The sequence below is a fragment of the Callionymus lyra genome, chromosome 15 (genome assembly GCF_982586985.1).
Source record: "Callionymus lyra chromosome 15, fCalLyr1.hap1.1, whole genome shotgun sequence".
Taxonomy (NCBI): domain Eukaryota; kingdom Metazoa; phylum Chordata; class Actinopteri; order Syngnathiformes; family Callionymidae; genus Callionymus; species Callionymus lyra.
The window spans coordinates 16,965,430-16,989,030 of NC_141832.1; the positions used below are offsets into that span (position 1 = coordinate 16,965,430).

At 37.7% G+C, this 23,601-nt stretch overlaps 2 protein-coding genes across 3 annotated transcripts in view; one reads left to right on the forward strand and one right to left on the reverse strand.

Annotated features, from left to right (window-relative positions):
- Positions 1-6,434, forward strand: part of LOC148065151 (E3 ubiquitin-protein ligase rnf213-alpha-like) — a 35,365-nt gene extending 28,931 nt beyond the window's left edge. For both annotated transcript variants that reach the window (XM_087808570.1, XM_087808569.1), the window contains exons 59-66: positions 722-805; positions 872-1,052; positions 1,118-1,316; positions 1,381-1,458; positions 5,237-5,434; positions 5,520-5,609; positions 5,718-5,893; positions 5,991-6,434. In XM_087808570.1, coding sequence (XP_087664696.1) covers positions 722-805; positions 872-1,052; positions 1,118-1,316; positions 1,381-1,458; positions 5,237-5,434; positions 5,520-5,609; positions 5,718-5,893; positions 5,991-6,147 — 1,163 coding nt within the window. In that variant the 3' untranslated portion in view covers positions 6,148-6,434. The remainder of the gene's footprint in view (positions 1-721; positions 806-871; positions 1,053-1,117; positions 1,317-1,380; positions 1,459-5,236; positions 5,435-5,519; positions 5,610-5,717; positions 5,894-5,990) is intronic.
- Positions 1-23,601, reverse strand: part of cyth1a (cytohesin 1a) — a 282,462-nt gene that overhangs the window by 253,300 nt on the left and 5,561 nt on the right. The window lies entirely within an intron of this gene.

The window sequence follows — 23,601 nt, forward strand, 5'->3', positions numbered from 1 at the left end:
AAGAAAAAAATTTTTTTTACAAAGTTCTGAAAAACATTTTCAAACTGAATTAAATTTACAGAACTATGATAAAAAAACAAAACACATTTACAAATATGTGAAACACATTTACAAATCTAAATCATATTAGCAAAATGTGTAAATCGTGAAAAAGATTACAAACAAATGTATGACATTTACAGAATGATGATAAAAATGTAGAAAATAAAACACATTTACAAACTCTTCATCAAATAAGCAAAATTAGTTACACCTGCAACTTGAAAAACAATTCACAAAGTTCTGAAAATCAAATTAACAACATTTGTAAATCATGTAATCAATTTACAAACTGAAACAAAACATAATTACATAATTAATAAAATGATTTATAGGTTACACAAAAATAAATAAATAAATGTATATCTTAATTATTTTTTGCACACTTAGCTAACCTTGTACTATGAGGTGTAACAACTTAACAAAGCATGGAATTAAATAAATTATGTTTAACTTTACTTAACTCTAGGAATATAAGATGAAGACAAAGATGGAAACACTTAAGTTATGAATTTAAATGTTCTCACATTTTTATTTTGTTTTTCCATTCCACACGTTTATTGACAGTATTGTAAACACGACACTGGATCTTTTTGTGGTTCAAGAACATTCAAGAATGGAGTAGATGAAAATCAAAAAAGATCAAGTTGGTGATTAAAAGTGTCTCTTGACTGTCCCGCAGTGTCTCCAGGAGCCATGTTTGAGAAGCGCATCAACATCTTTCTGACCACCTGGAACCGCCTCCGAGTGTCTTTGTCCACCAACGGTAAAAAACAAACAAACAAGCTGTCCGAGAGTCTGCTCTGAAGGGTTTAACTCTGGTGTCGCTTAGGTGAGCTCAAGATCCCGGTGGAGCTCTGTATGAACGATCTGGACCTCAACAGCGACCTGAAGATGCTGTTACCGCGGCGACAAGGCGTGGGTCTGTGCTCCACTGCCCTGGTCAGCTACCTCATCAGCCTGCACAATGACATGGTCCACTGTGTGGATAAGTTCCACAGCGAGGAGACCAGGTGAGTCCGGTGCACACTTTCACTGCGTCGCCACCGTTCCATCAGCTCCTCCCTCCTTCCACCAGCTACAAGGTCAGCCCCGCCGATCTGGCCGACCTTCACGTGATCAGCTATGACCTGGAGCGGGACCTGATGCCGCTGGTTCTGTCCAACACTCTGTACAGCATCGAGGGAGGCCGGTCCCTGCTCGAATACGACCTGCTGAAGATCCAGAAGCAGATCATGTCCCACTTCATTCAGGGGAAACCTCTCATCACCATGAACGTGAGAAGAACTGAAAATGTCAACCTGGAGGAAAAAGTTGTCATGATTGTCTGTGTCACGACAGGGACTTCCAACCCTGGTGAGTCGGCAGGAGCGCAACTACGAGACCATCCTGAAGGATGTGAAGACAAGAGTCTCTCAAGTAAGCTTCGTTCTTTTTATTCAACATTATCCACTCACTTTACTATGCAGCCTCGCAGAGTAATACTATGGAGCCTTGAAGCCTTGTAGAGTAATACTATGGAGCCTCTCAAAGTAATACTAAGTAGCCTCGCAGAGTAATACTATGGAGCCTTGTATCTCTGTAGAGTAATACTATAGAGCCTCTCAAAGTAATACTAAGTAGCCTTGTAGAGTAATACTATGGAGCCTTGCAGACTAATACTAAGGAGCCTCGCAGAGTAATACTAAGGAGCCTTGCAGAGTAATACTAAGGAGCCTTGCAGAGTAATACTAAGGAGCCTCGCAGAGTAATACTAAGGAGCCTTGCAGAGTAATACTAAGGAGCCTCGCAGAGTAATACTAAGGAGATTTGCAGACTAATACTAAGGAGTCTCGCAGAGTTATACTAAGGAGCCTTGCAGAGTAATACTAAGGAGCCTTGCAGAGTAATACTAAGGAGCCTCGCAGAGTAATACTAAGGAGCCTCGCAGAGTAATACTAAGGAGCCTTGCAGAGTAATACTAAGGAGCCTTGCAGAGTAATACTAAGGAGCCTCGCAGAGTAATACTAAGGAGCCTCGCAGAGTAATACTAAGGAGCCTCGCAGAGTAATACTAAGGAGCCTTGCAGAGTAATACTAAGGAGCCTCGCAGAGTAATACTAAGGAGATTTGCAGACTAATACTAAGGAGCCTCGCAGAGTAATACTAAGGAGATTTGCAGACTAATACTAAGGAGCCTCGCAGAGTTATACTAAGGAGCCTTGCAGAGTAATACTAAGGAGCCTTGCAGAGTAATACTAAGGAGCCTCGCAGAGTAATACTAAGGAGCCTTGCAGAGTAATACTAAGGAGCCTCGCAGAGTAATACTAAGGAGCCTCGCAGAGTAATACTAAGGAGCATTGCAGAGTAATACTAAGGAGCCTCGCAGAGTAATACTAAGGAGCCTTGCAGAGTAATACTAAGGAGCCTCGCAGAGTAATACTAAGGAGATTTGCAGACTAATACTAAGGAGCCTTGCAGAGTTATACTAAGGAGCCTTGCAGAGTAATACTAAGGAGCCTCGCAGAGTAATACTAAGGAGCCTTGCAGAGTAATACTAAGGAGCCTCGCAGAGTAATACTAAGGAGCCTGGCAGAGTAATACTAAGGAGCCTTGCAGAGTAATACTATAGAGCCTTGCAGACTAATACTAAGGAGCCTCGCAGAGTTATACTGAGGAGATTTGCAGACTAATACTAAGGAGCATCGCAGAGTTATACTAAGGAGCCTTTCAGAGTAATACTATGGTGCCTCGCGAAGTAATACTATAGAGCCTCGCAAAGATAATACCAAGAATCCTTTCAGAGTAATAAGGAAAATCGTAAATGATTACTACATAGCCTCACAAAGTAATACTACAGAGCCTTGCAAAGAAATACTACAGTGCCTCGCAAAGTGATACTATGGAGCCTCGCAAAGTAATACTAAGGAGCCTTGCAGAGTAATACTAAGGAGCCTCGCAGAGTAATACTAAGGAGCCTTGCAGAGTAATACTAAGGAGCCTTGCAGAGTAATACTAAGGAGCCTTGCAGAGTAATACTAAGGAGCCTCGCAGAGTAATACTAAGGAGCCTTGCAGAGTAATACTAAGGAGCCTCGCAGAGTAATACTAAGGAGATTTGCAGACTAATACTAAGGAGCCTCGCAGAGTTATACTAAGGAGCCTCGCAGAGTAATACTAAGGAGCCTCGCAGAGTAATACTAAGGAGCCTCGCAGAGTAATACTAAGGAGCCTCGCAGAGTAATACTAAGGAGCCTTGCAGAGTAATACTAAGGAGCCTTGCAGAGTTATACTAAGGAGCCTTGCAGAGTTATACTAAGGAGCCTTGCAGAGTTATACTAAGGAGCCTCGCAGAGTATTACTAAGGAGCCTCGCAGACTAATACTAAGGAGATTTGCAGACTAATACTAAGGAGCCTCGCAGAGTTATACTAAGGAGCCTTGCAGAGTAATACTAAGGAGCCTCGCAGAGTAATACTAAGGAGCCTTGCAGAGTAATACTAAGGAGCCTCGCAGAGTAATACTAAGGAGCCTTGCAGAGTAATACTAAGGAGCCTTGCAGAGTAATACTATAGAGCCTTGCAGACTAATACTAAGGAGCCTCGCAGAGTAATACTGAGGAGATTTGCAGACTAATACTAAGGAGCCTCGCAGAGTTATACTAAGGAGCCTTTCAGAGTAATACTATGGTGCCTCGCGAAGTAATACTATAGAGCCTCGCAAAGATAATACTAAGAACCCTTTCAGAGTAATAAGGAAAATCGTAAATGATTACTACATAGCCTCACAAAGTAATACTACAGAGCCTTGCAAAGAAATACTACAGTGCCTCGCAAAGTGATACTATGGAGCCTCGCAAAGTAATACTAAGGAGCCTTGCAGAGTAATACTAAGGAGCCTCGCAGAGTAATACTAAGGAGCCTCGCAGAGTAATACTAAGGAGCCTCGCAGAGTAATACTAAGGAGCCTTGCAGAGTAATACTAAGGAGCCTCGCAGAGTAATACTAAGGAGCCTTGCAGAGTAATACTAAGGAGCCTCGCAGAGTAATACTAAGGAGATTTGCAGACTAATACTAAGGAGCCTCGCAGAGTTATACTAAGGAGCCTCGCAGAGTAATACTAAGGAGCCTCGCAGAGTAATACTAAGGAGCCTTGCAGAGTAATACTAAGGAGCCTCGCAGAGTAATACTAAGGAGCCTTGCAGAGTAATACTAAGGAGCCTTGCAGAGTAATACTAAGGAGCCTTGCAGAGTTATACTAAGGAGCCTTGCAGAGTAATACTAAGGAGCCTTGCAGAGTTATACTAAGGAGCCTCGCAGAGTAATACTAAGGAGCCTTGCAGACTAATACTAAGGAGATTTGCAGACTAATACTAAGGAGCCTCGCAGAGTTATACTAAGGAGCCTTGCAGAGTAATACTAAGGAGCCTCGCAGAGTAATACTAAGGAGCCTTGCAGAGTAATACTAAGGAGCCTCGCAGAGTAATACTAAGGAGCCTTGCAGAGTAATACTAAGGAGCCTTGCAGAGTAATACTATAGAGCCATGCAGACTAATACTAAGGAGCCTCGCAGAGTAATACTGAGGAGATTTGCAGACTAATACTAAGGAGCCTCGCAGAGTTATACTAAGGAGCCTTTCAGAGTAATACTATGGTGCCTCGCGAAGTAATACTATAGAGCCTCGCAAAGATAATACTAAGAACCCTTTCAGAGTAATAAGGAAAATCGTAAATGATTACTACATAGCCTCACAAAGTAATACTACAGAGCCTTGCAAAGAAATACTACAGTGCCTCGCAAAGTGATACTATGGAGCCTCGCAAAGTAATTCTACAATGACTTGTAGAGTAGTACAAAGCCTCGCAAAGTAATACTACGCAGCCTCGCAAAGTAATACTACAGAGCCTCGCAAAGTAATACTACAGAGCCTCGCAAAGTAATACTACGGAGGCTCGCAAAATAATACTATGGAGCCTCGCAAAGTAATACTACAGTGTCTCGCAAAGTAATACTACGGAGCCTTTCAAAGTAATATTATGGAGCTAATTCATGACATTAAATAGTTTTTTTCATCATTAAATACCACCAAAATGAATACTTAAAGTACACTTGTTTTTAGAGAAAACTGTTTTTTAAAGGCACCTTCTAGTCTTAAAAGTTCAACATAGTTTAAGTATATCTCAACAGGATTATGTGAGTTTTGACGACTGTTGACCTACAGGAGGCGCTCCAGACGCCCGCAGTGCTCGAGGTGACAGGCGGACTTCACTCCTACAGCGAGGTGTGCGAGGCCTTGACCACACTGGAGGTGGCTCTCGGCTTCCTCACCATGACCGGAGGAGAACCCGACACAGAGTTGACTTCCTACCTGGAGGAGGTGTTGCGGATGGGAAACCAGATAGGTGTACACATCCTCAAGGTCAGCAGATAGTGACTCCCACACAGGAGGTTGTTTTTTTTTTCTTTCTTCCGTGTACATAAACATTCTTTCTCTCGCTCCACAGGCTCTGAAGGTGTGCAGCTTGAAACACTGTGTGGCGCTGTGGCAGCTGCTGACCTCGCTCAAGTCGGAGAACCTGTTGCGGCTCAAGAGGGTTCGAAGCTCGATTTACTAGAAGATGAAATTGTTCTATCGTTGATGCAAATTAATTGGAGCCGTTTCTGAAACCGTAAACCTGACCAAGCTTGTGGTTTTCCTCCAGGATCCGTTCGTGGGACTCTCGTCTGAGTTCAAGGAGCACCTCAGCGAGGAGCAGCAAAGACAACTGTCCGGTTTCTTCTCCAAGAGCGGCGCCGACTTCTTCCAGCTGGAGCTGCACGAGTTCCTGGTGCTGTCGCTCATGAACGGAAACCCCCTGGAGGCCAAACCCGAATGGACGTACGTCACAAACGCAATGTCGACACGCGTCACCATCACAATCCTCGTTAAAAAAATAACAAAACTTCACGAAAGGTTTTGGTTTGTGTGTCCGCAGCTTGAAAGACACTCTGGTGCCGTACATGGAGCACAAGGACATGGAGGCTCCGCCGGAGATGGAGCAGTATTTCCCCGACACACTCCTTCTTTCTCACTGTGTGGAAGCCTGGAAGTTCAGCGTCGCCTTCAAGCAGGAGCACAATCAGAGATCGTGAAGACGATCATAGTTTACGTGATTTCAAGGGTATTAAGAACCGTTCGACGACACTCCATTTTGTTTACGTTGTAACGGATCATGCCAGTATACTGTTAAGTTTCTGTTCCCTCTAAAATCTGTGCCTTTTTTGCTTGTTTTTTACACAAATAGGCTGGCTTTGTTTTTACACAAATATGCTGTTTACAATTCTCACACATTCCATGTTTTAAAACCTTATATTTTCATATTTGGTTTGTTTACCTGCACTTGAACTAATGAAGGAGACCAATAAATATCATCATCTGAGTCTTTTTTACTTTTTTTATTCTCATCTTATTTTGAGTTGCTAGGGTTCTTAATAATGTATAATATTCAAAAATAATAATAATGATATCAAAAAACAATTCACGGATTTGTTCAGTGATTGATTGGTGATGTCTGAGCGGTTTCCGGATCGTGCGTGGATTTATTGTTGATGTCTGACCACTTCCGGTTCCAGCACCTCTGTCTCGCCAGGTAATTTTTGCTTAAAAACCTAAAAAAGCTGTTGAAATATTCTGTACCACAAGACTTTTTAAATACATTCCTATGTTTGTCCACTTTTGCAGATAAACATGGCGCCCGTTAGCAACTATAGCCCACCTCAAAAAACAAGCCTTTAAACTGTAAAAATACTCGTTATAAAACCTCGGATAACATCCATTAAATACTTAAAATCAAGTTTAAATCGTCACACTTCAGCAATTTCACCACAACACCGTTTAAACGAATATAAGTATATAGGAAATTTCAGCGTGCCTGTTTTCATCACGCATTACGGTAGGAGCCTACCGCAACTTAAGGAAGGAAAATAATAAATTGACACTAATTATGAAACTTTAAAATGTTCTTAATGACAATACATTTTTATTTCTTCTGTTTTGCAACGCATTATAAGAAAATGTGTAACATCTAAAAAAAAAGTAAATATATTTATCGACAAATGTTGATAGTTAAATGATTTTTTTTTTATCGATAACGTGTTTACATACAATATTCATAAAATAAGCGACAACTTAAACGAGGTAAATACCGTTTAAATAAAGCAAATAATTTTTGCCCAATACTGACACCACGTGGTCAAGAAAAGCAGTTGTTCGACTCGCATTGACCTTTAACGTTTAATTCAAATTAACTTTAAATTAATAAATTAATAAAAAAAACTTTACATGTTTCCATAGTGTGTCTAATTATTTGCAAGTTGTATTGCGTGTAAAAGTTTAGCAAGTTAAATAGTTTTTTAAAAAAACATTATGTTAAAAGAAATACTTTTCTTGGTTGAACTTTGACCCAGATTAATTTACATCTGTGGCGCCTCATTGGATGAAATGTCGGTGTCGAATGAGCTCTTTGGGCCACCGTTGTTATCTTCGTAATTGTTGAATTAGAGCTAAAGTGTCTCAACTCACATGTGTATAACTCCAGCTGTTCGAACACAAGGAAGACATTAAAACTTCTGTTTGAAATGTGGACAGAAAAAAAACACAATTACTAGTTAAGTGAGGACCGTGAGAGGCACGAGGAGGAGGCTGGAGAATAACAGTCTAGATCAAACAAAATCACTCACAGTTCTGGACTGATTTTGATCGTTTCAGTTTAATTTATTTTCTATGATGATGATTATTAATATTATTTGTTTCTTCTTGTACTTTTTTATATGTACGGCCTGTATTTTAGAGTAAATGCTACTAGAAAATAATTTAAAAACTACACATATTTCATTGGGTCGTTGCATACTTTTTAAATACTTTGTGGGTCCAAGTTATCGTCCCTGAGGAACTCCACACTCAATATTTTTTATTCATTCAAAATTATTTTATTTTCAAATAAATGCAGGACAATACTATTACTTAAACATATATCATAATTTAAGCGGAATAAGCATCTTGGAGAAGAAGGTCTGCACACCTGTATTTTGCTTAATTTAAATATAAATAGTAGAAGAATAAAAAGTATTTAAATATATATTGCAATAATAACTTTTACAGTACAAATTTATTTTTGGGGTTTTTCCAACTTTTTATTTATTTATTTGTATCGTAGTTCTTTTATGGTTTAAATCTAAAATAAAATAATTCGACTTTTATTTTATTGTATTATTTATTTTTATTTGTTATCAACATAAAAATATTAACAGCGTTTTATTTTGTTTTTATGTTGCAATAAGACTTCCGGCCTTATATCGGGTTATATTGATGAAATACATTGTTAATCCGAAAGTAATCCAATCAAACAATTGAAATGCTATAGTATCACATCATATTAAAGTATTTTGATATAATCTCATTTTACCTAATTTTCTTCTTTGTTTTTTTAATTTATAAGAATCTTTTTGATGAAACACGTTTATTTTTTATTTTTTTTAAATATTCGTTTTTGGCGCCATCTGGAGGCGAAGGAGTCGTATTTACTTTCAACTTACAAATACTACTTTTTATTTTAACCCTAAAAAAACCCTTATATTAAGATATTAACCAACGAAATATTTGTATTTAATCGAAAGTATCACAATGTATTGGCATATATTTTATATATATATATATATTTTGTCCACTACTCTAGTAAATGCTATTTTTTTGTTAGCATAGCACTTTCCCGCCAAACAAAAACATCAATATTCTTCTAAAAACTAGTGATATTTAAACTTTTCTTTTTGTTTTTTTTGGAACAGACAACAAGTCCTTCCCGACCCCAACATCCGAAACCCTGAGAGACAACAAAGAAAGGTAAGATTAAGATTATAAGATTATATTTATTTAACACAAAATGATGGTTTCTCCTCATGAATTGATCGCAGCAGTTATTGTACGAAGGAGTTGCACAAAAGTCACCTTTGTCCGAAATAAAAAACAACGCACTCCGATGACAAAACTGCTCTCGCCTCCTGTATCGTCACTTATTAAATCACATTATTATTGAAATATGAGATTCACTTTTGGTAAACCGTCATTATTAAAATGATGACTCGGAGCTTTGTGGGACTATTTTTCTGGCTTTAAGAACAAACTTGAAAATAACATCCATGTGTGGAATATCAATTGAACATAACAATATATTTTTTGGGGGGAAAAAGCTAACAAAATTAAATGAGTATCTAATACTCATGGACCCTTTTATTGAGAATATTTCAACACAAAAAGATGAATTATGCACCAGATCAAGCCAAATGTGGCTCCTTTGATTATATTTTCAAGGTCTCAAATGTAACTTTTGAAAACTGCGTGTAAAAGTGTGATATTTAAACAGTTGTGACAAAACTATTTTTACATTTCTAACTCGTTTAATTGCTTGTTCATGTGTTAAAATGTTATTTGTTTGACATATTTGAAGTAATGATGTCAGAAGATCAGTAGTTTTTCTATTTCCTGATTGTTTTTTATCATCAACTCGTTAATTGTTTCTTCATGTATTAAATCATTATTTTTCTTTTTTATGAATATTAGAAAAATCTTTAATTATAGTGTGTGTGTATATATATATATATATATATTTATTTAAGGAGTCATACATATAATGCTGTCAGAAGATCAGTACTTTTTCTATTTTCTGATTGTTTTATCATCAACTCGTTTAGTTGCTTGTGCTAAAAAGTCGCAAAAACACTGTCAAGGGAAGTAGAAATAGTTCTTTAATTTATAATGTAATCAATTAATCACACTAGTCTTATTCCCCCCAAATAAGGTCCTTAAATCTCCATAATAATAAACATAAAATATTATTATTCAATGGTAAAATATTACCAATAAACAGACGTATTGTTTCGAGAATATTTTTCGGCAGCTCACGCTCGTGCATCTGATTTATCCGTATATTTTTAAATGATCTGAATAACTGTTATCTTTAAGGCGAAGTGTTTGTGTCGAGGGCTCTGGAGGTTGTTACATACATGGAACGGAGAGAGTCGGTTTACATCGAGGCAAAATGTTCTCAAGTTGAGTTGAGTGAGAGTTTACACCAAAACAGAAAAGAAGTATCCTTTTGTGTCTTCCTGTTTACCTTCTGTTACACTCTCCTTGTTCTGACTCCATCCACGTCTTTTGTTCCGGGAAGACCTGCAGCCGGATAATGAGCGGCCCAGAGGTTCTTGTTTGCTCGCGATGGCTCGGGATTAGGATGATTGCCGCTGGTGACAGTGTTGCAACAGGCTGGGAAAGTGTTCTGTGCGGGGGGGTGACGACAGTATATCCTTGGAGATTCCAGCGTTAGATTACAAATTCAGTTTTTTTCTTTTCTTCCTCTGCTGCTGATGAAAGAGCTGCTGAAAAAGTCCAGTAAACTCCGGGGGTTTTGTTACAATGTGTGAAGAACATGTATCTGGCGAGGAGTCGATGAGCATCGCAACTGTTTGGGGCTTTAAAACTGGCTCGTTGAAAAACAACGAGTTGTTCCACAGTATATGAAGGGATTTAATTCATTTTTTAAAGTGTTTTTTCAATTGAACATATTAATTTAAACTGAATTGTATGCCTTGTAAAATACTTAAGAAACCTCACTTATTGCACGTTTCCCTTTTATTAGCTCACGATATCAAGATATATTGCAATTTTTCGAAATTTCGAAATTAAAGGGATAGTCACTTTAATAAACCTCACGATACTTGGGTCACGATACGATATCAACCTTAGCTTAAGATATTTCACAATATTCTAATTAAAGGGATAGTCACTTTTATTATCCTCATGATACGATATACATCATGATACTTGGGTCACGATACGATATCAACCTTCGCTCACGATATCAAGATATTTCGCAATATTCAAATTAAAGGGATAGTCACTTTTATAACCCTCACGATATGATACACATCAAGATACTTGGGTCACGATACGATATCAACCTTCGCTCACGATATCAAGATATATCGCAATATTTTAATTAAAGGGATAGTCACTTTCATAAACCTCACGATATGATACACATCAAGATACTTGGGTCACGATACGATATCAACCTTCGCTCATGATATCAAGATATATCGCAATATTTTAATTAAAGGGATAGTCACTTTCATAAACCTCACGATATGATACACATCAAGATACTTGGGTCACGATACGATATCAACCTTCGCTCATGATATCAAGATATATCGCAATATTTTAATTAAAGGGAAAGTCACTTTCATAAACCTCACGATATGATACACATCAAGATACTTGGGTCACGATACGATATCAACCTTCGCTCATGATATCAAGATATATCGCAATATTTTAATTAAAGGGATAGTCACTTTTATAACCCTCACGATATGATACACATCAAGATACTTGGGTCACGATACGATATCAACCTTCGCTCACGATATCAAGATATTTCGCAGTATTCAAATTAAAGGGATAGTCACTTTTATAACCCTCACGATATGATACACATCAAGATACTTGGGTCACGATACGATATCAACCTTCGCTCATGATATCAAGATATTTCGCAATATTCAAATTAAAGGGATAGTCACTTTTATAACCCTCACGATATGATACACATCAAGATACTTGGGTCACGATACGATATCAACCTTCGCTCATGATATCAAGATATATCGCAATATTTTAATTAAAGGGAAAGTCACTTTCATAAACCTCACGATACGATACACATCACGATACTTGGGTCTCGATACGATATCAACCTTAGCAACGATATCAAGATATTTCGCAATATTTGAATTAATAGGGATAGTCACTTTAATAGACCTCACAATACTTGGGTCACAATATGATATTAACCTTAGCTACCGATATCAAGATATATCGCAATATTCAAATTAAAGGGATAGTCACTTTTATAAACCTCACGATACTTGGGTCACGATACGATATTAACCTTCGCTACCGATATCAAGATATATCGCAATATTCAAATTAAAGGGATAGTCACTTTTATAAACCTCACGATACTTGGGTCACGATACGATATTAACCTTCGCTACCGATATCAAGATATATCGCAATATTCAAATTAAAGGGATAGTCACTTTTATAAACCTCACGATATGATACACATCAGGATACTTGGGTCACGATACGATATCAACCTTCGCTCGCGATATCAAGATATATCGCAATATTTTAATTAAAGGGAAAGTCACTTTCATAAACCTCACGATACGATACACATCACGATACTTGGGTCTTGATACGATATCAACCTTAGCAACGATATCAAGATATTTTGCAATATTTGTATTAATAGGGATAGTCACTTTAATAGACCTCACAATACCTGGGTCACGATACGATATTAACCTTAGCTACCGATATCAAGATATATCGCAATATTCAAATTAAAGGGATAGTCACTTTTATAAACCTCACGATACTTGGGTCACGATACGATATTAACCTTCGCTACCGATATCAAGATATATCGCAATATTCAAATTAAAGGGATAGTCACTTTTATAAACCTCACGATATGATACACATCAGGATACTTGGGTCACGATACGATATCAACCTTCGCTCACGATATCAAGATATATCGCAATATTTTAATTAAAGGGAAAATCACTTTTATAAACCTCACGATACGATACACATCAAGATACTTGGGTCACGATACGATATCAACCGTCGCTCACGACAATATATATATATATTATATATTTATTTACTTTTCCATTTTATTTATTTTTCCCTACTTTAAATATGTATTTTCTGCATTAAAAAGAATATTTTTTTGAACAAATTTTCTTTCAAATTCATTTAAAAAAAAGTTTAAAAGACTTATTTTTCTTTAAAGTTTATATATTTCCCACCGATAAAGTTGCTTATCATTCTATAATGGTTATAGGTGTCAATTACACGTAAATGAAACACTTTAAAGCTGTGTTTTCTTTACAATTAGATGTATAAAGTGGTTACACAGTAAATGAAATCTTCGCCCCTGCTTGATCTTTTTTTTTCCCTTTTTTTTACTGAGATGTTAAAGTGTTATTTTGTAGATCCAGTTGTTATACTTTGGTGACTTTGTAAACCACTTAAAACCTGAAATGAAACTCGGGTCTCGCCTCCCAGGTTGTGTATTCGCCGCCTCTGTAGACCGGCTGAGGTTGTGTCTTCTACCTTGACATTTCACCTCTGGGACTCTCTGATGACAGAACATAATGGCTCCTCAGCCTGGGAAGAAAAAAAAAAAAAAAAGGCTGCGAGTTCCAGTTTCACGGTCTCTTCTCGGCCCCAGCACAAATACACAACAGCGGCTCCGATTGCACTTCACAATATTTATCCTTAATTCCAGAGATATGAATTGTGAAGCGAACAGTGGCTCCGGCGATCCGTGTTTCCTCACCTTTAGGAAAACAAGCAAAGGTCACGGAGAAAAAGTTGATGGGAAAAGACGCCGGTTTCCTGAACAATTCTTTAAACATTTTTCCTTTTTATCAACCATCAGAATTGATTATTCAATGGTTGGATGTTTGGCTCAAAATCATAGTCGGTTAATGTGGATTTGGCCAACTTTAGAAAGTCAAGCTAATCCTTAACCAAAAGATTTTATTTGGACAGTAGTTTGCGATCAGTCCGTCTCTCTTCTTGGCCCTCGTGTGAGGATTTTCTACAACAGGGGCCTTAAATGTGAGGCCCTTGACAGGATAGTTTTTGTACGTTCTCCCCGTGTTGCGTGGGTTTACTCCAGGAACTCCGGTTTCCTCCCAAAGTCCAAAAACTTACTAGGTTGATTGGAAAATTGTGGAAATTGTCCCTGGGTATGAGTGTGTGTGTGAATGGTTGTATGTCTTCGAGTGTCCTGCGACAGACTGGCGTAACTGTCCAGGGTGTCCCCCCGCCTCTCGCCCGAAGAAACTGGGATAGACTCCAGCCCCCCCAAGGGACCTCCATAAGGGATTAAGCGCCATAGAAAATTATTTAAACAAGAAGAAGCTGACTCGCCTGCAGTTGATACAGAATTCTGCAGCGAAAATTCTGACCTGCTCTAGTAGAAGAACTTACATTTCTCAGATCCTTAAATCGCTTCACTACAAATTTGGCCCTGAAAAAATTCAATAACCATTAAGCTACTAAATATCAATTAAATTTGTCAAAGACGTTCAGAAAGACCACCCCCTGTCCCCCAACCCACGCCAACCTGTGACCCAGACTCCACAAGAGCAGCCCCCAGTTGAGTTTCAGAACCTGGTTCTAGAAGAAGGAAGCCCACGATGCCAAAACCAGAGAAGTATTAAAAAATGTTATACTGTTTTTATTGGCGCCGTTCCGTCCGGACAAGTCAGCGCGATCCCATGTTGCCGCGGGATGACATGCGTGTTCATGATGGTTTCTCAACAAAGTGTTACACGTGTTTGCCTTTTGTCAACGGCGGCGATATTTCCAAAACCGAAAAAAAAAAGTGAAAACCCAGCATAATAGCAGCGCTGCTGGCTTTGAGGAATAGACTGTTTACTTTACCTTTCGAACGCCCCCCCCGAAAGTGTATACATAATACTTGCACAAACAATACATGGTCATTACAGGGTATCTAGAATTACCAGATATTCACAAGAAGGTCACATCCAATTAAATGTTATTAATGAGCCCACTGAGTTAAATTTATGTTGTTTGAATGTTCTCTAAATACTTCGGCTCCTGCTTTCTTCCATGTTGTTTGTCTGAAGGTAGTTTGTGTTTAAAACTAAGACTTGACCCTCCATGTTGAAATCTCAACTATTGAACGATTGGTCGGTGACGAACATCTCAACGTATATTATGATCTTGTTGGTTGCAGCGACTGGTGTTTTTTTTTTTTACACCCGAGATTCAAGACTCTTGGTTTGAAGGGAGGCTCGGGTCGGACCGTCGTATCTGCGGCGCCCCCCGACTCGACGTGACGGTAGATAAGTGCAGTGAGATCATGTAAGGCGAACGATATCGTACACAAAAGAGCTTTTTTTAATACGAATGTATGGCTTGCATCAGGAGTCAAAGTCAATCGCACCAAGTGGCCAAAATAGTTTAGTCGTCTGGATATAAATGTATATTTACCAATAGGGGTGTGTATTTGAAAGAACCTAGCGATACGATGCGTATCATGATACAAAAGGATAGGATGTACTGCGATACTGTAGCAGTATGTGCAGTATTGTCGAGTACTTGATTCTGGTGTGGCGTAAATTTACAGACCACATGACTCTTAGAAATAGAAGTATAGTACAGCATATAACAATATATTTAAGAAAAAGCATTCTTTGTTTTTTCGCATAACTAAAATAATAAGGCGATACGATACTTTTCACAATACAGGGGCAACGATACGATATATAGTGATACTGTAGTAACAAGGATATATTTGTAGTATTGTTGAGTACTTGACTCTGGTGTTGCAGAATTTACAGACCACATGGCTGATGACAAATTCGTAAATACTTTAATTTGTTTTTGAGACCAAAATATGTCCAAACATCAGCTTTTAAAAGTGGCTGGAGTCGACTGTATCCTCTTGTCCTCAGTCATCAATGGGATCCTTCAGCTTCAGATCCTTTAGCTTCAGAGGAAGTAACGACTGCCGTCTGAAACATTTTTATTTTATACACATGTTATTGAAATATAAATCAAAAAAAATAACTAGGATAAAAATAAAATAAGATTTGAAAAGGCTCCAAAAAAAATCTATACGATAAACAAAAGATACAAAAGATTGAGATATTTTCTCACACCCCTGTTTACCAAACCGTCCTAAACGGGGATTACGATTAGATCGACAAATGTGACATAAGACGTTGAACTTGATAACGACTTTATTTAATAATTTTTCAGTTTAAGGATTCTGTTTAAAATGTTAACACTATTTAAGAATATATAAATATTATCTATATATGTTTACTCTTTAATGTGTTTTATGAATTGTGAGCGATTTCTGTGGTATTATTTTCCTTGATTTTCTGTAACTCCTGTTGTGTTATCCGTTTAACTTGCCCTTTAAAGTATATACTTTATTGAGTAATGTTTTGATTGTTTAAGTGCTTTGTGACCCTGGTCTGGAAAAGCGCTATATAAATAAAAATTACTTACTTACTAACTTATTAACCTTTTTTGGCTTTGGGGAGGTTATTTTCCATAGTTTTCTCCTGATTATTCTCCTCTTTTTTTTGTAATTTTATTAACATTTTTATTGGACGTGGAAAACTTTATGTTTCCAATCCTCTGAGTCTGTTTTGTTCTCTGTGTTTATGACTTTTGTCTTTATTTTTCATTGTGTATTTATCAAACTACCTTCATTTTTTCTTTTAATACAGTTAGTCCCCAAGAAAATACAGTTGACAATTGAATTTATTTCTGCAATAAAGTAAATTCTATATACATTATGAATTTGACTATGTTTTCCCCAGATCCCATGTTCTGGACAGTAAAATTCCTACTTTCTACTTCAAAAACAAATTTGTGGTCGTGTAAAACCACCACATGTCACATGATCTAATCACAGCTACTCATTTGCCGACTGTGGTGTGAGTAAACGCTGACAGAACAAAAAAAAAGCAACAAGTGTTTAAAGACGATGCTTATAGTTTAGTTTTACCAGCATTAAAGGGAAATCTTACAGGTCAGCGGTTCATCGTGGAGCCCCCTCAACAAAACACTCATTTATCTTGAAGCTGGAAATGTGGGGTTGTGTGTGAGTGTGAGTGGGGGGGGGGGGTTAATTGTGTGGACTTTATCAGTTGTTTGGAGACTCCCTTAAAGCGGGGTAGACAAAAACTGCTACACCTCCTGAACTGGGAGGACAAGCGAGACACCACAGGTGATTAAAAAAAAGTGGACGTTTGGGTAGATAACGTGAATCTTCCTCCCGTCCAGAGAGTGTTTGTCATCCAAGGTCAGCTCAAGTAGACAGAAGGTTGTTTTTTTTTTTGTTTTAATATGAGGCACCGTTTTTGTGGGGATTTTCGAGTGAAGTTGAAACTGAAAGAACACATAGAAAAATGTGTTGTGGGTACATGCAAAATAGTGTTGACAATCAGAGAATACACATCTTCAATAATCCACCGATATAGTGATTTTTCTTTTTTTGCTTTTATTTTAATTCAGATAATACTAGATTGTTTGATAGCGATGAGCTAAATCGGTCCAACAAAGATGGTGACGAATCTCCTGAAGATCCCTTTAAAATTCCAGTTGTGTGTAACTATATTTTCTGTGTCACTTTATCAACCTTTCAAGAGCATTTAGTAGAAATCTGTTCTTTTTTTCAGTAATTTTGAAACAGACAAAAGCAAATGATCACTTCCTCAGTCTAGGAAACAAATAATTGAGTGTGTATTGTTAAGAATCTGGCAATACATATCACGCTATACGGGCAACAATATAATATATTGTTATACTATAGGAGCAAGGATATATTTGAAGTATTGTCGAGTACTTTCCTCTGGTGTTGCAGAATTTACAGACCACATGACTCTTGAAGAAGTCGTAACTGTTTTCATTTTGTTTTGAAACCAAAATATGTGCAAACATCAGCTTTAAAAGCTGCTGGAGTCGAATGTATCCTCTCGTCCTTAGTCATCAGTGGGATTTCATTGTTCCTTGAGCTGCGGACATAATGACTGCTGCCATCTAAAAACATTTTATTTTATACACACTTTATTAAAATATATACAGTATATATAAAAAAAAAAGAACATTCAAACATCAGCTTAAAAAGCTGCTAGAGTCGAATGTATCCACTTGTCCTCAGTCATCAGTGGGATCTTGCGGGATGTCACCGTTCCTTTATCTGCGGACATAACAAATGCCGCCATCTAAAAACATTTTTTTGAAATTTAAACGAAAAAAGAACGTCCAAACATCTGCTTTAAAAGCTGCTGGAGTAGAATGTCTCCTCTCGTCCTCAGTCATCAGTGGGATCTTGCGGGATTTCATTGTTCCTTTAGCTGCTGACCTAACGACTGCTGCCATCTAAAAATATTTTATTTCATACACACGTTATTGAAATATAAACCAATAAAAAGAACATCCAAACAGCAGCCAAGATTCCACAGGATTTCACTGTTCTTTTAGCTACACAGACAGAATAGCTGCTGCCATCAAGTTTAATCTCAACACAAAAATGACAAAACACAGCGACTATTTACATGTTATTTGTAAATAAGAATGAAACATATTTCATTTTAAACACAATTATTAAAAAAATATATATATTTGAAGGCCAAAAAACCCACAAAACTTAAAATGGATACATGTCTATTGAATACCTACACAAGTATAGTAAAAAAAGATATAACACTGTTTTTTTAAGATGTATTCTTGATCAGGTATTTAATATCCTCACAGAAAAAATGTCGTCTGCTCATGTCGCTCAGTTCTTTAGAGCTGAAGTCGACCGGCAGCATTACTGGAATGCCAGAGACGTCGAGTCATTTGTCATTTTAAGAGGTTTCGAAAAACTATCACGAGATCTGACTCGGGGATCGGGCGACCTCTTGACACCTGGCCAAATATATTCTTAACCACAAAAACCCAGCGCAAACATTGTCCGGACTATCTCAGAAATAACATCAATAAATCTAGAAATAGGGAGGTTTGAAGTGAAAAGAGCAGGAAAATGAAAAAAAAAAGAATCCAATAAATATTTCATTTCCTTCTGAACTTAAAGAAAAGCCGTGGTGTGAGTCTGCTCAGCGTCAACTCAATAAAAACAACCGTCGGACACTTTAGGTAAAAGGGTCAAAGGTCACGCCAGCCAATGGTAGTCGGCGTCCGGGGGACATTTAAAGAAAAAAAGACTCTTTATTGTCCATTTCTTGTTATCCCAGATTCCTTGTGTACCCATTAGCTGAGTCGTGGAAAGGTTGTTGATACTCGCGCCCGTGTACACGGCGGCGCCGTCGACGGACATGTTTGCTTGGACGGTTCCGCCGCGATCGAGAGGCGATGACGGCGAGAGGGGGAAGCTGTCAATCATCGCCGGTCGGCGTGCACAGGTGTGAACGTGTCACCAATCCGAGCGAAGGGATCGCTGCCGTGTATATGTATGTTCTGAAGGCGGGACGATGGGAATCGGATCTCGGCAGAGCGGATGCTGGACGTCCCTCCTTCAATCCTCCATGAATATGTCGGCGCCGGGAGGTCTCGGTGTTGAAACCGTTCGTCCTTGATTTGATGTTTTTCACATCAGTCTGCGGCGGTGAAAGTGAAATCTCTTACTTTCTCAACGGCTCGTGAATGAAAGGTTTGTTAACCACGAATCTCTCACTTGGGGCCAAGGATCTTACGATATGATGCCTATCGCGATACAGGGGCATCGATACGATATATAGTGATACTGTAGTAACAGATATATGTGTAGTATTGTCGAGTACTTGACTCTGGTGTTGCAGAATTTACAGACCACATGACTCTTGACGAAGTCGTAACTGCTTTAAAACCGATATATGTGTAAAAATCAGCTTGAAAAGCAGCTGGAGTAGACTGTATCCTCTCGTCCTCAGTTTTTTTCTGTAAATTAATATTTGGGATTAACATAAACTTAATTCCCACCGATATAAAATACATTCATGTTTGGGATATTAAGAACGCAAAAGGTTTGAACAAAGATTTTAAAGTGAAGTGATTTAAGGATCGGAGAAATGTGAGTTCTCCTACTAGAGCAGTCAGAATTCTCGCTGCAGAGTTTTGTATTAACTGCTGGTGAGACAGATCCTTCTTGTTTAGGCATGAAAACCAACTGTTGCAATAGTCCAGACGATAAGACACAAACGCATGGACTATAAGCTCTAGATCGTGTAGTGAGACCATTTTTTTTAATATAATAACATGTTTTTCCTTTTTCAACTTTCTATTTCTTCTCTTTATTTGTCGGTCTTGTTCGTGGTTTTTTTTTCTGAACATTTTTAAACTAGACTAAAGACGAATTTTATATATAAAAAAAATAAAACAATTGTAGTTTATTTAGCTTTTGTTCTTTTTATAAAACGTCATGGCATAATTGCGACTGAAATCAAGTAGAAGAAAAAGAGACATAATAAAAAAATAATAATAAATGAAATAAAATACTGATTAAAAAAACGCAAAAATAGAAGAAACAAGGTGTTGGTATATATGTAGTTAAGCCATGAATTTTATAAAAACTATCCCAAATCATTATTCTATGTGTTTTCATTTAACAATTATTTTATAGACAGATTCTCAACAAAAAAAAAACCCCGAAAAACTTTTGACTGAAGCAAGTAAATATCATATAAATATAGTTTTACATTTTTAATAGAAAAAAACAAATTAACAAATTAGAATAAGTGTTAAATGGGGGCGAAATAAAATCCCTTGTTGGCTTCCGGGAACATTCCTTCGTAATCCTCAAGAGGTCCACATACATAAAATCAAAGGGCTGAATTTGGACCCCGGACCATACATTTTTTAGGATTGCCTTTTACTATGAGAAATGGCAGAAAATATTCTTTATATTTGAAGTTTTAAATATTAAGTCCGGTAAACATTTCTTTAAAGAATTCCTATTCTGTTGTATATACGTTCATATCGTTTGATTGATTCTCTCTTGTTATTACAAAAGCCAACTTGATTTCCTCCCCGACCGCTCCGGGCTCTTTTCATAATGTGGCTGAGGCTTGAGGTTTTGGGAGCGTCGGTGTTTTTTCCTTTTATCTGCTGCATTGGCCGAGCTCGCCCGAAGAAAGTAATACGAGCTATATTCTGCGCAAGTTGTGGTCCGCGGTCTTGAAATAGTTCTGTCCAAACGCAGTGGCCTTTAAGAACTGAAGTCACGCTTTTAATGAAAACGGCTTCTCGCTCGTCGGATTGGATCGAACGCGTTGTTTTACGACCATAATCATTACGTTTTAGAATATTTCGAGCGACGTTCTTAAACCTGGACGCAACTTTGTATTCTGGAAACAAGGGTGGTGGGGGGGGGGGGGCGCCAGTGGATGATACCTGTGGTCGCCAGACAAATGAGGTCATCTTCGCTCGTGGGAACTCCTCCCTGAGTTTGGCCCTTTGGCATCGAAACGGCAATGACCGGCGTCAAACTATGACTTTGGACTTTTTGTCTCCCTTTTCTCCCCTCAAGTGTTAAACCACTTTCATTTCTTGACCATTAGCGTTTTTTTTTTTTGCCAGTTCGTGCATCTTTGACGTCAACGTTGGGTTTTTGTCTCCTGTCAATGGCGGCCTGTGTTTTAATAGCCAGGGCCCTTGAATCGGGGCCCGTTGACGGCGTGTCACGCCCCAGACGGTCACGCCAGGACACGACGTCCACGAGTTACTGAGGGTAACAATGTTTGACAGGACGACGACTTCTGTCTCGTTTGTGCGTTGGACAAAAATGAAAGTGCATAGCTGGGATTACTTGATGGAGCTACGGAAAAGCTGAGGGAATATTGATGCTGACCGAACACGAGCAATAAAAAAATGATAACATTTTCCCACACTGTACAGTTTGGGAAGGGAGCAGTTATAAATACATGGATGTCTTGAAAACATGTGTAAGTGTTGAAAATGATCAGTATTTTCTAAACATTTATTACAATAAACGATATTTTACGCTGATGTTGATGTAAAATTAGAAATTAAACCTTCAATTATAATTACATTTCACATCAAAAATATATTCTTGATAACACAAATCAACACAAGGACTTGTTTTCCTTTTGGAAATAATGTATTTTTTAGTTTTTCTGTACAAACCTATGCTAGTTTCAGCATCTCCATGGTTACCTTAAAAACACATTATTTTTTGAAATCCCACGAGATCACACTGAGGACGAGAGGATACATTTGACTCTAGTGGCTTTTAAAGCTGATGTTTGGACGTACTTTTTTTCTCACCCTTTTTTTTTAATGTTAATAAAAATTAATTTTGAGCACATTAATATGTATTTAAAGCTATTCCGTTCCACATTAATGGTGTGTGTTGGTCTATCGATATGATACGTATCAGGGACAACGATACGATGTATTGTGATACTGTAGTAACAAGTATATATTTGTAGTATTGTCGAGTACTGTTTTTTGCAGGATTTACAGACCACATGACTCTTGAAGAAGATGTTTTAAAACCAAAATATACCCAAACATCATCTTTAAAGGCTGCCGGAGTCGACTGCATCCTCTTGTCCTCAGTCATCGTCTGTAATTCATTGCTCGTTTTCTCTACCGGCCGAAAGTTTAATCGTACCAAGAAAAAATAAACGCTTAAAATTTAAATTATAAATAAAATATATTTTTTTAAATTGTTTTTACTTAATACACATTGAAGAACTATGATAAAAAATAAAATACAATTTCTTTATCAATACATTGTGAAAAGATTGCGTTATATTCGTGTATTGATATTTTCTCCAGTGAATGTTTTTAGTAGGAAGGTTTAAGAAATGTAGCGTTTAAGAAAATCCCGTTTGTCCCTTTTAATCGCTTGTGATCGGAAATCTCCTCTCGAGGCATATTTCCGATCGCCCTCGGGTAATGCTTTATCTCGTCTGAGGTGCTGCGCTATCAGGAATGTGCCGGTGAATAGGGAATATGACCCCGAGGCAAAAACTGGGGGGCACATAACCCCCCTCCCCCCGCACACCTACCAGCTCTCCTTATGTTATCTGCAGCTCTAACAATATTTGTTAATAACAGAAGGAATGTTTGTCCACATGAAGTCATGGTAAATAAAAAAACATCAAATTATTCCCTCGATTTGTTTACTACCAACAAGGTTACCTTGATTGCAGTACCTCCTCTCATCTATTGATGGCAATCTGGCTCCACGGCCACCGGTCGACACAGATGTGTTACAAGTTTCAACTGACCTCTGGCCTGTTGCTAGAGCGCGGCGCTGCTACAGTAAGTGTTTCAGTGAATCCTGACCAGATGTGACCTGCATCTGTTCCGGCGAAAGGGTTTTTAGAAAAGTGTCAAATCAAGAACGGGATCAAACTTTACACGACGTGCGATGGTGTTGTTTGATAAACTCTTGTAAAAACATAGAAGAAGTAAAAAGCGTTTGATTGTAGCTTAGACTCTTTACGGTCCAAGCTTTTAATTTGTTGCTAAAAATATTTTGTATATATTCAGAGTCATATACGTTTGCAGTACAAAAGAATACTTGCTAACTTGATATGTACTGAGTTATACGTTTGTAGTACAAAATAATACTTGCTAACGTGATATGTACTGAGTTATACGTTTGTAGTACAAAAGAATACTTGCTAACGTAATATGTAGTGAGTTATACGTTTGTAGTACAAAAGAATACTTGCTAACGTAATATGAAGGGAGTTATACGTTTGTAGTACAAAAGAATACTTGCTAACGTGATATGTAGTGAGTTATACGTTTGTAGTACAAAAGAATACTTGCTAACGTGATATGTAGTGAGTTATACGTTTGTAGTACAAAAGAATACTTGCTAACGTGATATGTAGTGAGTTATACTTTTGTAGTACAAAAGAATACTTGCTAACATGTGATATTTACTGAGTTATACGTTTGTA